Consider the following 18,385-nt stretch of genomic DNA (forward strand, 5'->3'; position numbering starts at 1 on the left):
CATGGCCCCTTCATTCCCATCCTGGTATGCATGGCCCCTTCATTCCCATCCTGGTATACATGGCCCCCTCATCCCCATCCTGGTATGCATGGTCCCTTCATCCCCATCCTGGTATGCATGGTCCCCTCATCCCTATCCTGGTATGCATGGCCCCCTTATCCCCTTCCTGGTATGCATCGTCCCCCCTTCCTGGTATGCATGGTCCCCCCTTCCTGGTATGCATGGTCCCCTCATCCCCATCCTGGTATGCATGGTCCCCTCATCCCCACCCTGGTATACATGGTCCCCTCATCCCTATCCTGGTATGCATGGCCCCCTTATCCCCTTCCTGGTATGCATCGTCCCCCCTTCCTGGTATGCATGATCCCCCCCTTCCTGGTATGCATGGTCCCCTCATCCCCATCCTGGTATGCATGGTCCCCTCATCCCCACCCTGGTATACATGGTCCCCTCATCCCTATCCTGGTATGCATGGCCCCCTTATCCCCTTCCTGGTATGCATCGTCCCCCCTTCCTGGTATGCATGGTACCCCCTTCCTGGTATGCATGGTCCCCCCTTCCTGGTATGCATGGTCCCCTCATCCCCATCCTGGTATGCATGGTCCCCTCATCCCCATCCTGGTATGCATGGTCTCCTCATCCTTATTCTGGTATACATGGTCTCCTGATCCCTATCCTGGTATACATGACCCCTTAATCCCCATCCTGGTATGCATGGTCCCCTCATCCCCATCCTGGTATACATGGTCCCCTCATCCCCATCCTGGTATGCATGGTCTCCTCATCCCTATCCTTTTATGCATGGTCCCCTCATCTCCATCCTGGTATGCATGGTCCCCTCATCCCCATCCCTGTAAGCATGGTCCCCTCATCCCCATCCTGGTATGCATGGCCCCTTCATCCCCATCCTGGTATGCATGGTCCCCTCATCCCCATCCTGGTATGCAGGGTCCCCTCATCCCCATCCTGGTATGCATGGTCCCCCCTTCCTGGTATGCATGGTCCCCTCATCCCCATCCTGGCATGCATGGTCCCCTCATCCCCATCCTGGTATGCATGGTCTCCTCATCCCTATCCTTTTATGCATGGTCCCCTCATCTCCATCCTGGTATGCATGGTCCCCTCATCCCCATCCCTGTATGCATGGTCCCCTCATCCCCATCCTGGTATGCATGGCCCCTTCATTCCCATCCTGGTATGCATGGCCCCTTCATTCCCATCCTGGTATACATGGCCCCCTCATCCCCATCCTGGTATGCATGGTCCCTTCATCCCCATCCTGGTATGCATGGTCCCCTCATCCCTATCCTGGTATGCATGGCCCCCTTATCCCCTTCCTGGTATGCATCGTCCCCCCTTCCTGGTATGCATGGTCCCCCCTTCCTGGTATGCATGGTCCCCTCATCCCCATCCTGGTATGCATGGTCCCCTCATCCCCACCCTGGTATACATGGTCCCCTCATCCCTATCCTGGTATGCATGGCCCCCTTATCCCCTTCCTGGTATGCATCGTCCCCCCTTCCTGGTATGCATGATCCCCCCCTTCCTGGTATGCATGGTCCCCTCATCCCCATCCTGGTATGCATGGTCCCCTCATCCCCACCCTGGTATACATGGTCCCCTCATCCCTATCCTGGTATGCATGGCCCCCTTATCCCCTTCCTGGTATGCATCGTCCCCCCTTCCTGGTATGCATGGTACCCCCTTCCTGGTATGCATGGTCCCCCCTTCCTGGTATGCATGGTCCCCTCATCCCCATCCTGGTATGCATGGTCCCCTCATCCCCATCCTGGTATGCATGGTCTCCTCATCCTTATTCTGGTATACATGGTCTCCTGATCCCTATCCTGGTATACATGACCCCTTAATCCCCATCCTGGTATGCATGGTCCCCTCATCCCCATCCTGGTATACATGGTCCCCTCATCCCCATCCTGGTATGCATGGTCTCCTCATCCCTATCCTTTTATGCATGGTCCCCTCATCTCCATCCTGGTATGCATGGTCCCCTCATCCCCATCCCTGTAAGCATGGTCCCCTCATCCCCATCCTGGTATGCATGGCCCCTTCATCCCCATCCTGGTATGCATGGTCCCCTCATCCCCATCCTGGTATGCAGGGTCCCCTCATCCCCATCCTGGTATGCATGGTCCCCCCTTCCTGGTATGCATGGTCCCCTCATCCCCATCCTGGCATGCATGGTCCCCTCATCCCCATCCTGGTATGCATGGTCTCCTCATCCCTATCCTTTTATGCATGGTCCCCTCATCTCCATCCTGGTATGCATGGTCCCCTCATCCCCATCCCTGTATGCATGGTCCCCTCATCCCCATCCTGGTATGCATGGCCCCTTCATCCCCATCCTGGTATGCATGGTCCCTTCATCCCCATCCTGGTATGCAGGGTCTCCTGATCCCTATCCTGGTATACATGGTCTCTTCATCCCCATCCTGGTATACATGGTCTCCTGATCCCTATCCTGGTATACATGGTCTCCTGATCCCCATCCTGGTATGCATGGCCCCCTCATCCCCATCCTGGTATGCATGGCCCCCTCATCCCCATCCTGGTATGCATGGCCCCCTCATCCCCATCCTGGTATGCATGGCCCCTTCATCCCCATCCTGGTATGCATGGCCCCTTCATCCCCATCCTGGTATGCATGGCCCCTTCATTCCCATCCTGGTATGCATGGCCCCTTCATTCCCATCCTGGTATACATGGCCCCCTCATCCCCATCCTGGTATGCATGGTCCCTTCATCCCCATCCTGGTATGCAGGGTCTCCTGATCCCTATCCTGGTATACATGGTCTCCTCATCCCCATCCTGGTATACATGGTCTCCTCATCCCCATCCTGGTATACATGGTCTCCTGATCCCTATCCTGGTATACATGGTCTCCTGATCCCCATCCTGGTATGCATGGCCCCCTCATCCCCATCCTGGTATGTATGGCCCTCTCATCCCCATCCTGGTATGTATGGCCCCCTCATCCCCATCCTGGTATACATGGCCTCCTCATCCCCATCCTGGTATGCATGGCCCCTTCATCCCCATCCACCAGGATGCATGGCCCCTTCATCCCCATCCTGGTATACATGGCCTCCTCATCCCCATCCTTGTAAGCATGGCTACCTCATCCCCAGTGTTCCTGTGCAGTCGGCGGGCACGTCAAAACACGTGCGGACGCATCCGCATACAGCGCATGTCTCTGCGTACCCTGTGTTAAAGATGGGTACACATGAAGCATGCAGAAGTAGGCGGAGCTTAAGGGAGGAAGTACGCAGCCCTACGCACTCTACCCAAACGCAAGTGTGAACCCAGCCTTGCAGCGCTGCTCCATCTACTGATAGTGGCCAGCTCCTACACATAAGCCCCCTATTGATTTGAATAGGTGGCAGATGAGCAATGCCCATCTGCGGCACTCAGTATGTGGAGCAGCTCGGTACCAAAGCACTTCCGGCCGTCACCGAGAACTGCTCATCTGCAGGGGTGCCAGGTGTCACTCCCCTACCTATCAGATATAGGCCATCAATGTTAAAGTAGTGGATAACCTTTTTAAATTAGACTTTAACATATATTTGGGATTTTGTTTCCCTTATGATTTTTGGCCTGATAATTTTTTCATTTCCATTAAATAATGCCACTTACCTGTCTGATAAACCCCTTGTGTGTTTTGTAGCTGGTTATCGGCATTGGAAAGCACCAAGTGGCTGCAGCACCTGTCTGTCATGCTGAAAGCTGCCACTGTAGTGGCCAACGCAGTGGATCGAGAAGAGCGTCCGGTGTTGGTTCACTGCTCCGATGGGTGGGACAGAACCCCCCAGATTGTATCCCTGGCAAAGCTTCTACTGGATCCATATTACCGAACATTGGAGGTGAACAGTTTTGCCGACAGATAAATATTTTAGTATGCATTTTGTAGTGTTAATCACAGCAGGGTTTTTTTTTGCCTGTTTTTTTTAGGGATTCCAGGTTTTGGTTGAGACAGACTGGCTAGATTATGGCCATAAGTTTGGGGATCGTTGTGGCCATCAGGAAAATGCTGAAGATCAGAACGAGCAATGTCCAGTCTTCTTACAGTGGCTAGACTGCGTCCACCAGCTTCTCCACCAGTTTCCTTGTCACTTTGAATTCAACCATACCTTCTTGGTAATAAGTCGCTTTGCATTAATTATTTTTTTCTTTAATAAATTAGCTTTTTAATCAGTGTTCAGTATGTAAACGGAAGAAAAAAGTACAATTGAATATTGTGAGTTGCAATGTTTAGGTAAATTCTTTAGAAATGTCATGTTATCTGGTCCCAGGTGAAGTTGGTGCAGCACACTTACTCGTGTCTCTATGGAACGTTCCTCTCCAACAATCCATGTGAGCGAGAGACGCGGAACATTTACAAGAGAACCTGCTCCGTTTGGTCCCTATTAAGAACTGGCAACAAGAACTTTCACAATCTACTTTACATGCCTGGCGGTGAGATGGTAAGTCCACTGCAGGAACATATGCTGAAACAAAAAAAAACTTACATAGTTTATCCAAAAGCTGCAGAAATTCCCCAGAATCTGGGATCACAAGCAGCGTCATGGTCTGTTATGGCTATGCCGATGTGTCTAATGCTGTGATTTAAATAATGCTATTTCTCCGTTTAGCCTGGTGTATCCAAGTCTATCCTGTGTGATACTCTGCATCTTAGCTGGTACAGTCATGGCCAAAAGTATTCACACCCCTGCAATTCTGTCAGATAATACTCAGTTTCTTCCTGAAAATGATTGCAAACACAAATTATTTGGTATTATTATCTTCATTTAATTTGTTTTAAATGAAAAAAACACAAAAAGAATTGTCCTAAAGCCAAATTGGATATAATTTCACACCAAACATAAAAAAGGGGGTGGACAAAAGTATTGGCACCCTTCGAAAAATCATGTGATGCTTCTGTAATTTGTGTAATTAACAGCACCTGTAACTTACCTGTGGCACCTAACAGGTGTGGGCAATAACTAAATCACACTTGCAGCCAGTTGACATGGATTAAAGTTGACTCAACCTCTGTCCTGTGTCCTTGTGTGTACCACATTGAGCATGGAGAAAAGAAAGAAGACCAAAGAACTGTCTGAGGACTTGAGAAACCAAATTGTGAGGAAGCATGAGCAACCTCAAGGCTACAAGTCCATCTCCAAAGACCTGAATGTTCCTGTGTCTACCGTGCGCAGTGTCATCAAGAAGTTTAAAGCCCATGGCACTGTGGCTAACCTCCCTAGATGTGGATGAAAAAGAAAAATTGACAAGAGATTTCAATGCAAGATTGTGCGGATGTTGGATAAAGAACCTCGACTAACATCCAAACAAGTTCAAGCTGCCCTGCACTCCGAGGGTACAACAGTGTCAACCCGTACTATCCGTCGGCGTCTGAATGAAAAGGGACTGTATGGTAGGAGACCCAGGAAGACCCCACTTCTTACCCCGAGACATAAAAAAGCCAGGCTGGAGTTTGCCAAAACTTACCTGAAAAAGCCTAAAACATTTTGGAAGAATGTTCTCTGGTCAAATGAGACAAAAGTAGAGCTTTTTGGGCAAAGGCATCAACATAGAGTTTACAGTAGAAAAAAAGAGGCATTCAAAGAAAAGAACACGGTCCCTACAGTCAAACATGGCAGAGGTTCCCTGATGTTTTGGGGTTGCTTTGCTGCCTCTAGCACCGGACTGCTTGACCGTGTGCATGGCATATGAAGTCTGAAGACTACCAACAAATGTTTCAGCATAATGCAGGGCCCATTGTGAGAAAGCTTGGTCTCCCTCAGAGGTCATGGGTCCTCCAGCAGAACAATGACCCAAAACACACTTCAAAAAGCACTAGAAAATGGTTTGCGAGAAAGCACTGGAGACTTCTAAGGTGGCCAGCAATGAGTCCAGACCTGAATCCCATAGAACACCTGTGGAGAGATCTAAAATTGGCAGTTTGGAGAAGGCACCCTTCAAATATCAGGGACCTGGAGCAGTTTGCCAAAGAAGAATGGTCTAAAATTCCAGCAGAGCATTGTAAGAAACTCATTGATGGTTACCGGAGGCGGTTGGTCGCAGTTATTTTGGCTAAAGGTTGTGCAACCAGGTATTAGGCTGAGGGTGCCAATACTTTTGTCTGGCCCATTTTTGGAGTTTTGTGTGAAATGATCAATTTTTTGCTTCATTCTCTTTTGTGCTTTTTCATTTAAGGCAAATTAAATAAAGATAATACCAAATAATTTGTGTTTGCAATCATTTTCAGGAAGTAAATGAGTATTATCTGACAGAATTGCAGGGGTGTCAATACATTTGGCCATGACTGTATACCTAAAGGTACCTTCACACATAACGATATTGTTAACGATATCGTTGCTATTTGTGACGTAGCAACGATATCGTTAATGAAATCGTTATGTGTGACAGCGACCAACGATCAGGCCCCTGCTGGGAGATCGTTGGTCGCTGAAGAAAGTCCAGAACTTTATTTCGTCGCTGGACTCCTGCTGACATCGCTGGATCGGCGTGTGTGACACCGATCCAGCGATGTCTTCACTGGTAACCAGGGTAAACATCGGGTAACTAAGCGCAGGGCCGCACTTAGTAACCCGATGTTTACCCTGGTTACCATGCTAAAAGTAAAAAAAAACAAACACTAGATACTTACCTACAGCCGTCTGTCCTCCAGCGCTGTGCTCTGCACTCCTCCTGTACTGGCTGTGAGCCGGAAAGCAGAGCGGTGACGTCACCGCTCTGCTTTCCGGCTCACAGCCAGTACAGGAGGAGAGCAGAGAAGCAGAGCACAGCGCCGGGGACAGACAGCGGTAGGTAAGTATCTAGTGTTTGTTTTTTTTTACTTTTAGCATGGTAACCAGGGTAAACATCGGGTTACTAAGCACGGCCCTGCGCTTAGTTACCCAATGTTTACCCTGGTTACCGGCATCGTTGGTCGCTGGAGAGCGGTCTGTGTGACAGCTCTCCAGAGACCAAACAGCGACGCTGCAGCGATCCGGATCGTTGTCGGTATCGCTGCAGCGTCGCTTAATGTGAAGGGGCCTTAAGTGTGTCATACGTGGTGCTGTGCTGTCTATCTGGTGTATCGTAGCCTTTTAGCACGTGATCCTGTCTATAACGCTTGTGTAGCTAAGCCGTTCATGTTCCATACAATGCTGATGCAGTCCTATAGTCACATAAGTTAGACACTGCTGCTATTAGTGCTAGCTACGCTTATAATAATTTAGACCGTATTAGTTGTCCTGTTATCCTGTTAGTTGGAAGTTCTGTCCAAAAATGGTTTTCAGAAGGAACCCGATTCATTAAGACTGGCGATGTTCTTGAGAGTTTTAATTGTGGCGCCAGATGCCTTATTCATTAAGAAGCTCACACCACTTAATGAATCGGGTGCAATATTAATCAAGAACTGGTCTAAGATTTCTGGCGCAAGGTACGCCATGTCTGGTCAGGAATTAGATGTGTGAGTGCGTTGCCATTCCCCGTCCAGCCCTTGCTTCCCTGGCCAGGACTGATATGAAAACTCCAAAAGTTGCAACATTTTTAACAACTTCACATCGCACAAAAATGTTACTGCTTTGTAAAGTGAATTGCACCATTTTTCTGGCGTGAACACTTTGATGAATTGGGGCCCCTTAATTCTCTTTCTGGCCCTTGTTCCAGCGGTGTCTTGTCTTTTGGGGCAGACACAGTAGCATGGTCTACTGACGCCGCCCCAACAGAGCAGTGCGGTGGCTCAGTTTGCTTCATTATAACAATAATAATCTTTATTTTTATATAGCGCTAACATATTCCGCAGCGCTTTACAGGTTACATACATTATCATCGCTGTCCCCGATGGGGCTCACAATCTAAATTCCCTATCAGTATGTCTTTGGAATGTGGGAGGAAACCGGAGAACCCGGAGGAAACCCACGCAAACACGGAGAGAACATACAAACTCTTTGCAGATGTTGTCCTTGGTGGGGTTTGAACCCAGGACTCCAGCGCTGCAAGGCTGCTGTGCTAACCACTGTGCCACCGTGCTGCCATTATAGTGGTTACTTCTCTGGGGTTTATCCACGGAATCCTGTTTTGGGGGATTTGAATGTAACAGCCAATGTAAGTTCTCAGTGTATAAAACAGTATGATTCGGAGCTAGTCCTGAGCCTGTGATGTTATTCTATACTAGCTATTGAACCCATTCTATGTCTGGGTGGCGAGAATTTTTATTGATACATTTATACAGTGTCTTCAATAAAGTGGCAACGTAAATCGCAGTATGCGCACGCGCTGACTCCAATGATACAACAGTGGTGGCGAACCTTATAGAGACAGAGTGCCCAAACAGCAACCCCAAAAACGGCCAGCGCGTACTCACTGCTATGTTGATGTTGTAGTAAAATTCCTCAATAAAATATCTGGTGCTATTTTGTTGAAGACCACGGTGTATGCGCATGTGTTGACTCTGGCGCTACACTGCGCAGATGCCGCCCATCTCGGCTTCAGACTGAATGGCACATCAACCATTATATATGATTCTGAGCAGGTCTCCCAAAGCCTCTTCTCCTGTGTGATGCTTAGCTGGTGTACCCAAGTATATCGTGCAAAGTACTGAGCAGCTGGACACGTGTAACATCAACTGTGCTGGTGACCCAGTATATCTGAGCCTATCGTGTGATACTCGCTGATGTGTCTGGATATCCAATCATGTAATTTGACATTTGTGCTTCTGTACAAAAAAGCCACTGTACATAGAACTGTCACATGGTATGCTGTGTCACCAGACAAGCTAGGATCTTCTGGGTCTACTGCCTGGCATTGGCTTTACCCAGTAGATCAACAATGTGCTTACCACTCGTGTGGACAGATGACTAGCAGCTTTTTTTTTTCGTTTTCTCAATTAATAAAAAAAAATACTAGGTCAGAAAATAACTTTTGACTCCCAAAACTACAACAGTTTAATGGACTGCAGATTGGCATTCCTCCAGAAGGACAATTATTAGTCTGTCCTGTAAGTCGGTGTCTGCCCCATAAGAGGATTAAAACATGACTAAAGGTACCTTCACACTGAGCAACTTTAGAACGATAAGGATAGCGATCCGTGACGTTGCAGCGTCCTGGATAGCGATCTCGTTGTGTTTGACACGCAGCAGCGATCAGGATCCTGCTGTGACATCGCTGGTCTGAGCTAGAAGTTCAGAACTTTATTTTGTCGTCAGGTCACCCGCTGTCATCTCTGGATCGGCGTGTGTGACGCCGATCCAGCGATGAGTCCCCGGGTAAACATCGGGTTACTAAGCGCAGGGCCGCGGTTACTAACCCGATGTTTACCCTGGTTACCATTGTAAAAGTAAAAAACAAACAAAAAAAAAACCCCACTACATACTCACATTCCGATGTCTGTCACGTCCCCCGCCGTCAGCTTCCCGCACTGACTGTGAGCGCCGGCCATAAAGCATAGCGGTGACGTCACCGCTGTGCTCTGCTTTACGGCCGGCGCTCATACAGTCAGTGCGGGAAGCTGAGGGCGAGGGACGTGACAGACACCGGAATGTAAGTATATAGTTGTTTGTTTTTCTTACTTTTTTTACAATGGTAACCAGGGTAAACATCAGGTTACTAAGCGCGGCCCTGCGCTTAGTAACCCGATGTTTACCCTGGTTACCCGGGGACTTCGGCATCGTTGGTCGCTGGAGAGCTGTCTGTGTGACAGCTCCCCAGCGACCACACAAGGACTTTCCAACGATCACGGCCAGGTCGTATTGCTGGTCGTGATCGTTGTAAAGTTGATCAGTGTGAAGGTACCCTAGGGGTCTATAGCAAACCAGAGTTTCATTGTAAAGTCCTGTTCCAGAGCTCTTGGGTGGGTTGGAGGTTGTGTGTGGATCAAAAAAGTCTGCTTTAACTTTTCAAAACTATTGACCTCCAGAAGTGAAGGAGAAACATAGATAATTCTACACATCTGACTCCAGGTCTTCACTGCCTAACAAACCATATTTCCTTTTGAACAAATATGGCTGAGTTCACACTCACATTTCACTTCTGAGGGTTTTTTTTGTAGAAATTAAATGCATTACCATTGCAAACTACTTTTCCAGCGCTGTCGGTTATTGGATGGTGGCCTTGTTAGGTGTCTTGATATAATGAGCATTTTGAAGGCGGTTTTGATCTGACCAAACTTTAAACATTCTTGTTCGGTAGGTTCTACACCCAGTCTGTCACGTCCGGGCTCTTCAGCTCTGGACCGCGGTATACATTCCTGCATCTTCACCTTGTATGCCTATTGATGATGGAATGGAGCTCTACCTTTCTCCAGCTTCTCAAGGACAAGACTTTAATTCTCGGTCTCTAGATAGGTATAAACTATTACGATTTTATTACCTCCCTATGCTTTCAATTAAACAAAAAAAATTGTTTTTAAAATTGTGATTTAAGCCTGCTATGTGACACTCCTGCTTCCCACTAAATTACAGAGAGGGCATATAGAAGGGAAAAATCTTGTAATCGTAGAATTAATTTTTACTTCATAAGAACTGTATGCTCAGATTTATTTTTTATCTTTTTTATTTTTTTTTTTTTTTTAATTTATTTTGTTGCACTGGTATTTTTTTATTCATCTAATGCAACAAACTTTAAGTACATATGCTTCAATCTGGTCATACACATGGCACCACTGCTGATAAAGGGAATATTTTACAAAAATCTTTATTCTTTTGCTCCGATGTACTGCCCAGCAGTCCTGTGTGGCTGGCACAAGCCTCCCTACCCTCTTGGCCCATATGCAGCTGAACTGGAAGCAGAGATGTCCGCCACTGTGTAAATCCCCCTCTGTATGTCACCACTGTAGCCAACCACTGGTCTCGCTGGCATACAGCATGAGACCCCTTGAGGCCAGGGCTTGGTTGTTGTGGTCACTTTTGTAGTCTGGGATGTCATTGTGACTTTGGGAAGCACTAGCAAGTAACGGTTCTGTTATAATTATGTGGTATTTTGCCCCTTTTGAGCCTTTTCAAGTTTTGGTCTATGAAACACTAAAAGAATTTTTTTTTTATCTCCCCCCAAAATATCATTTTTTTATTTTTTCTCAATAGGTTACCCAAAACGCGCTCGATGGACAATCTTATCACTGCTTGTGATAATGGGGGAATGCTGACACGCACGTCTAGTGATCCGAACTTAAATAATCATCAAGTTAGCTTGGACCCGCGATGCGGCAATGATGAGGGTAGTGATACAGATTGTCAGGGTCCTCTGCAGCAAGCCGCAGACCTCAAGACCAAGCAAGAAGAGGCAGCTGATGATCACAATTTTGACGAAGGTGACAAAGGAAATCTGCCAGAAGTCACTGAAGCCCATAACAATAATGTGACGCGTCATGGTAATTCTCTGCTTACTGACTCTCCAGACTTGAAATATGATAGTGAAAAACCTGATTTGGAAAATGGCTTAGATATCCAAGAGCAGACTATTACGATATCCATCTCTGACCAGGATCAGCAGGAGGGTCCTACCTTGACAAAACCTCCTTGTCCAAACTTAGCGGGTGACCTGTATGTGAATACCTCATATAGAGACTTGACTAAATCTATCAAGATGGTAAAGGAAGCCTGTAGGACTGATAGGAGAGCCGTCCCACAATTACCGAGAAATGAGATTTCTTTTCTTGCGTCTAACTGGGAGAGCTTACAAGGAATGATGAAATCTGTACCTGTTGGAGAGAGTGGACTCCGCCGTCATTTGTCATACGAGTACTCTACAAGAAGCCTTCATAGCAAGCATGGAAGACATCCGGCTGGATCTAGAGACGCAGCAAAGATCCCATACAACTTCCCTGCCTCAATGCACTGTTCTGGCCCCTCAATGAGAAGCTTTAGGGGGTCCATAGCGTCTCATAACAGGCCTCGATTCTTTCCTTTGGTGTGTCCTTCTCCTGCACCTCTTATATACCAAGACGATGATGGTTTACCAATTCCCAGTGATGTAGTGCAGCAGCGCCTGAGACAGATGGAAGCCAGCTATAAGCAGGAGGTTGAGCTGCTGCGGAGGCAGGTGTGGGAATTGCAGCTCCAGCTGGAAATACGACAGTATTGTGCTCCACCTCCGGAACCTGAGGCCGATTATGAGGATGACTTTGTGAGTACTTTTGGTGTAGATATGTGAAGTTCACACTTAGATTTTTTTTTATTTGTATCTTTGAAAAGTCACAATATTTCTGCAGCAAAACCGGGATGTTGTACTCTGGAGTTGCGAAAGATGTTACCCCTTACATTGTAGCTTTATTGTAGGACCATAGTGAGGATTCTGCAATTTAGAAAATCTACAGCTAGTGAGTTTTTTTGTGTTGGGAGGGGTGGGGGGGTAAAAAAAAGTGTTCTGTAAATTGATGATTTCTCCTGTACGTTCTACACAGCCAGTCGTCAACACCCGGTGTTTTTTGCTTTCTACCTCTGCCTTTATTTGTGTAGAATTTAGCTTAATGGAAGGATCATATTTCCCGTCTCTTGAGCGCAATCCACATATATAAAAAATGTATCTACAAAAAACGTAATCGTTCAATGAGGGGAGGGTGGGATGTGGAGAAGAGAAGGGATGTCTGGAGAAAATGTTATGACATAAGTACATAAATGATTTGCTTTCCTACATTTCCCCAACTTTGTTATATCACATGATACATCCTTTAACTATAAACTTTTTGGTAACAGACTTGCGTAAAAGAATCAGACAGCAGCGATATGGATGACCTGTATTCTGATAAAAGTGAAGACCGACTATCGGAGGCCAGTTGGGAACCAGTAGATAAGAAAGATACTGAGGTAACTGTTTTGTGTTATTACTGGTGGGCACACGATTCAGTTTAGTATGAAAACTAATACACCCCCATACACATTAGATTAAAAGGGTATTTCCGTCTCCATGATCCTATCCCAATATATAGTGGGTGCAATAATAATAATGGCAAATACTTCCAATTAGAAACGTAGTATAGTTCTCCTGATTCAATGGCGCTTACCCCATATACAGGTCATTGCAGTAGCTTGGGTAGTCATGGTTACGACCACGAACGACTGTCTTTGAGTGGTCGTAACCATTCATACCTAAGGTAATGCAATGCCCTGCACGTGGGAGAAGCGACATAGCGAATCGGAAGAACTATACTACTTTTCTAATTGGAGGTATTTGCTAATGTTATTAAATGTACTACATATTATGATAGAAGCTAAAGGAAGTGTCAATGTCAAGAGAGATGGAGGAAAAACTCATGTTAAGCAGGAGGGGAAATCTGAAAGCACAAAAACTAAAAATTGCCAGTGAGGAAGAGGGTAAAGCTGGCTAATCTGGCGAGTCATCTGATGTGTATGGGTGGGGGGTCTCCTCCCTCTTTGGAGAGCTACATCGGCCTTTTTGAATTTAAACACTTCCTCCTTTGGTTCTCTGTGGAGGAAAGTTGGTGCTTTTTCCCCCTTTCTCCATTACAAATGCATGAAAGCTCAGCCGAGACAAGCGTTTGTGTATGGAAAAGAGAGCAGTCAACTGAACCCTTTTTTCGGCCAACAGCTCATGTGTATGGATACCTTTCAGTTGAAGTAACTTAACAATCTGGGTGTGTTTTCTTTTCATTAAAAGGTCACCAGGTGGGTCCCTGATCATATGGCTTCACATTGTTTCAACTGTGACACCGAATTCTGGTTGGCCAAACGGAGACATCACTGCAGGTAAATTGTTATGCCTACAAGGTATCCTAGAGATAAGTGCATCGCCTTGTGCACCCCAGGACCATGGCTCTTGTCAGAGCTCTCTGGCCGTAGATGGGAGCTGTGTGAACTACTGTACCCTCTCGACTTAGGATTACCCAGGGTGGATATATGTCACATGTGCGTCTTTCGCTGTACAGAGCGCGTCGCACCAAGCCAGCAAATACCACGCTGTGGCGGGAAACTCGTACTGCTCCTGTCCACGGCCAAAGAACACTGCCCTGAAGAATGGACCTGGTTTGTGCCAAAGCGATCAGCTCATGTCTAATCCCTACTTAATCTGCTCTGAATGCCAATCTCCGATAGGGGGTACTTGGATGAACAAATTGACCGAAGATATATTGCTATCTCCCAAAGCACATTTATCCATTGCAGTGTACAGAAGTCTGATCTTTACAGAACACCATTTTATCAATTATTCTTGATAAAGGAAAAAAAGAAAGAAAAAAACATGTTTTATTGAATCTCTGTATGCGACAAGTGGATTCAGACTGATCTCTGCCTGAGACTTAGAATCATCTGACCTCAGAAAAGGACTATAAGGCCCTGATCTCCCCTCTGGAGCCATTTGTAATCCCTAGCATTATTTACAGCAATGTGTCATCTTTAGTCCTTTAAAGGGGTTATTCAGGACTTTTTTTTTTTTTTTTTACTGCGTGCTCAAGAACTAACAGGCAGGTACTTGCTACCTGCGTGTTCTGCCCACTGCTGGCTCAGAACAGTCGCAGACCGCTCCTGCCGGCGATTCTGCTACAGTCGCCACGTCGACAGAGGATGTGATTCTCTTTCGCTTTGCTCTGTTGAAGGGGCGTGACTGCTGATGTGATGCTGCCTAATTGCGCGAAGCCGGCTGTCAGTCAGCATGATGTTGGCTGTCACAGCCTCGATGACCGAGCAGCCCAGAAGGGTAAGAGCTGCTCTGTTAACGTGAAGCAGCAGAATCGCAAGTAGAAGCCGCCATTGACTGCTCTAAGCTAGTGCCAAGTAGAACAGGCAGGTTCTTAGTAGCTACCTGACTGGTAGTTCTTAGCCCATAGTGAAAAAAAAGAATAAAGTAGTCTCATAAATCTACTTTAAGTACCACTCATAGTTTTAGGCTAGGTCCACCTGCTATGCTGCCAAAAACAACAAAAAGTGCTGAGCAGCGGCATGGATTGCAGATGATGGCAGGTAAGCGTGCTGTCATCTACTAAACCACGCCATTGTGACTTGTGTCTGCACTGCGGCAATCCTCTCCCGTAGAGACCAGGCAGTTGCAAATGATATGTATACCATGCGTTTGGGTGTCGCCATTAAAGGGACACTGTCACCTGAATTTGGAGGGAACAATCTTCAGCCATGGAGGCGGGGTTTTTGGGTGTTTGATTCACCCTTTCCTTACCCGCCGGCTGCATGCTGGCTGCAATATTGGATTGAAGTTCATTCTCTGTCCTCCATAGTACACGTATGCGCAAGGTAAGATTACCTTGTGCAGGCATGTACTACGGAGGACAGAGAATGAACTTCAATCCAATATTGCAGCCAGCATGCAGCCGGCGGGTAAGGAAAGGGTGAATCAAACACCCAAAAACCCCGCCTCCATGGCTGAAGATTGTTCCCTCCAAATTCAGGTGACAGTGTCCCTTTAAATTGCCCCCTAACGAGGACTTTGCTCATCCTGTCCCAATCTGTACAACAAAACAAATTATGTGCCTCGGTGTTTAGTGTGAAAATTGTAATAGTTCAGGATTTTTCTATGGATTTTTGCATCAAAAATAATAAATATAATAATGCTCATTATTAAATTTTAATTGTGCATTTATATTATGTCCAAGTTTTTTTTCCCCCACACTGTAGACAAGTAATTTTTTATGATTTCTCTAGGAACTGCGGGAATGTTTTTTGCGCTGGCTGCTGTCACTTGAAGCTTCCAATTCCTGACCAACAGCTCTACGATCCGGTTTTAGTTTGCAATACTTGTTACGACCACATCCAAGTCAGTCGGGCTAGGGAACTTATGTCCCAGCAGCTAAAGAAACCGCTCACTGCAGCATCAAGCTGAGTGTCTGGCTTTAAGATCCTTCGTTAGTTCCTTGCAGCCAAGATGAAGATTTAAGAGAACGGCGTGACTACTACTATGTCAGCATGCCGGTGAACACCTCCTTCGGTTGTAAGCAACACAGCGGCCTACCTTAGCATTACACTTCTGCACCAGAACAGGGTTGTTTCCCATGTAAAGTGTAGGATTTGTGATGGGCTTTTCGGGTTCTCAGTTAGAAGATTCTGGTATCCGATTACTCTTGGCATGGTTCTGGGGAAACTCCTTTTGTTGAGGAATTCTTTTTGGAATGTGGATAGACAATCTGGCTGCGAAGAGCTCAGAGGTATAAAAAAAAAAGTGACAAGAATTCAAGCTGCATTTTTCTGTATATTTTTTATTTTGTACTTTTTTTTGTTTTGTTTTTTTTTAATTATTTTTTTATTATTTTAAGGTCTGTGTGTGCCGTATTGTTGTCCAGTGGAGATTTGCCCCTGCTGCCTTTAAATCTGGCGTAAACTAAAACAAACCTGGTTAGAATGATCTGGATCAATTTATGCAGGGTTTACATGTAAATACTAGGTTCCGAGTGCTAAAAAACTGTGAATATTAACCCTTTTCTTGGTGGAGGAGTTTGCTGCAAATGGTAGTTTGCCTCTTGCTGCTAAGGGTTTAATTGGAGTTTCTCCACTTTGTATGTATCAGCTTAATGGCACTTATATCCTATACTTGTACTTTCATCTGTGTCTGTAGACCTTTACTTTTGTCTTTCATGTCTTTGTTTAGAGTTAACTCTACCTTTTGTTAGACTCCTTAAAAACTTGATTCCTGAGTGGTTGAAGCGTCTCCTTTTAAGTCTTGGCTGTTCTCTGGTTTTCCGTTCGAGGGGCTTCACGTTAAATGCTGCTATTTGAATTTTTGTGCACTTAACCAATGTAACCCAGACAAGGGATGAAATGATACCAAAAGGCTTTGTGATGCCAGAAATGGATATTATTGATTTTTTTTTTTTTTTTTTTTTGTTCTACTATTAATCTGTGAAGTGCCACTTTGTTACATAAATCAGCCATGAGGTGTCCTGTTGCTTCAGCGTTGTCGTGTAGATACTTGGTTCTTGCGAGCTTTTGGGATTTTTTTTTTTCCCGCCAGCAGTCGTAAAAAGCCATGGCCACTTTTGATGTTGTGGGCTTGGTCAAGGTGTGAAATCATTCTCCACTTTTGAAAAAGCCAGACAAAGATGTAGCAGAGCAGAAAGATTTGCTAGCTTTGGAGTCTTTTTTTTTTATTTTTATTTTTATGAAAGTAGTTTAGATATGAACAACGCACTATGCCATCTTTTGGTGACACCAGTCATGAGGTCGTTCCAGAAGCAACTTGTACAATAATTTCTATGCAGCGCCTATTTTACCAATCTGCTTTACAACCTTGGTACACTATGGTTCAGTGTAGTAGAAAACTTGTTAGACAATATTGTCTCACCCGACTTGCATGTCTGCTTCCTGGGAGGAGAGCGATGAATGTTGGTACGATCATGTATTGACAGAGGTATTCCGTTTTTATAGGCAACTGGTCACGTTGAACATGGCAGTCCTCTATTGGACCACAGGTTTGCGGGGAAACGAGGAAATTGTCACATTGACTACAGATAAAGCGCAATATCTGTATTCACAAGTAAGGCTGCATTCACATATTCCATCTGGAAATCCCGGTCCAAGCAAGATGATGGCGAATTTCTCAACCCGAACTCAACAGCCTCATATCAGATGTTTCGAGTTAGGAGACCCCTAGCCACTCTGTACATGGCCTTTTGAATGTAGCCTAAGGAAGTTAGTCACTGATGAGACCATCCACTGGACTCCAAAGCCCAAAATGAGTTAGAATAAAATTGAAAAAAAAAAAAAACTGACAAGTTCTACTTTTTCCCACAAAACAATGTCAATGTATTCTCCTTCTGCTCCAAAACCTACTATTCCTAAATCGGACAGGATGTTCAACGTGACAAGCTTCCTTCGAGAACCTGACGGCTGATACATGCTGCCCATTCATTGGCCATCATGAATCATACACTGACTGCATGATCTCTACCTGACATGCTTGACTCTGAAACACTGCGGTCTTGTAGACTTGTTGGACAGGCCGGTCCCTGGCGGTTTCTCTCCACCCAATGCCCCCGATTGAGAGGTCACTGCCTACTTGAGTGTATAGGCAGAGACTTGTCAATCCAGGTCAGCGATGAAGGGGTTATCCGGAGACCCGCCTGTCTGACTAGTTTATAGCACGGCTCGGTCCTTGGCGGTTATATAAGTATATAATTACGCTGCATTTCAGGGTCAAGCGTACCTGCTGTGATGATACAGCCGGTGCCAGATACATGCTGCACACAGATTGGGCACCATGTATCAGCTGTCAGGTTCCCTTTAACTTGGATTTAATCCACTTAGATCCATGTAACCTTACTATGAATAGTTACGTAGGTTTTACATTCTTATTTCATATAAGAAATTGTGTAGTTTTATCATACATGCAGTAAAGTGTAGGCATGTAGCACAGCTGGCTTCCTCATGAGGGGCACGGTGTAATTTCGGAACCATTCCTAACACATGAAGTCACAAGCTTGACACCGCT

At 45.9% G+C, this 18,385-nt stretch overlaps 1 protein-coding gene across 3 annotated transcripts in view; it reads left to right on the top strand.

Moving 5' to 3' along the window:
* Window positions 1-17,662, top strand: part of MTMR4 (myotubularin related protein 4) — a 92,713-nt gene extending 75,051 nt beyond the window's left edge. For all 3 annotated transcript variants that reach the window (XM_069761445.1, XM_069761446.1, XM_069761444.1), the window contains 8 exons: window positions 3,684-3,879; window positions 3,968-4,153; window positions 4,309-4,479; window positions 10,193-10,347; window positions 11,083-12,124; window positions 12,694-12,804; window positions 13,616-13,704; window positions 15,607-17,662. In XM_069761445.1, coding sequence (XP_069617546.1) covers window positions 3,684-3,879; window positions 3,968-4,153; window positions 4,309-4,479; window positions 10,193-10,347; window positions 11,083-12,124; window positions 12,694-12,804; window positions 13,616-13,704; window positions 15,607-15,784 — 2,128 coding nt within the window. In that variant the 3' untranslated portion in view covers window positions 15,785-17,662. The remainder of the gene's footprint in view (window positions 1-3,683; window positions 3,880-3,967; window positions 4,154-4,308; window positions 4,480-10,192; window positions 10,348-11,082; window positions 12,125-12,693; window positions 12,805-13,615; window positions 13,705-15,606) is intronic.
* Window positions 17,663-18,385: the final 723 nt, after the last annotated feature.

This window comes from Ranitomeya imitator, chromosome 3 (assembly GCF_032444005.1).
Source record: "Ranitomeya imitator isolate aRanImi1 chromosome 3, aRanImi1.pri, whole genome shotgun sequence".
NCBI lineage: Eukaryota > Metazoa > Chordata > Amphibia > Anura > Dendrobatidae > Ranitomeya > Ranitomeya imitator.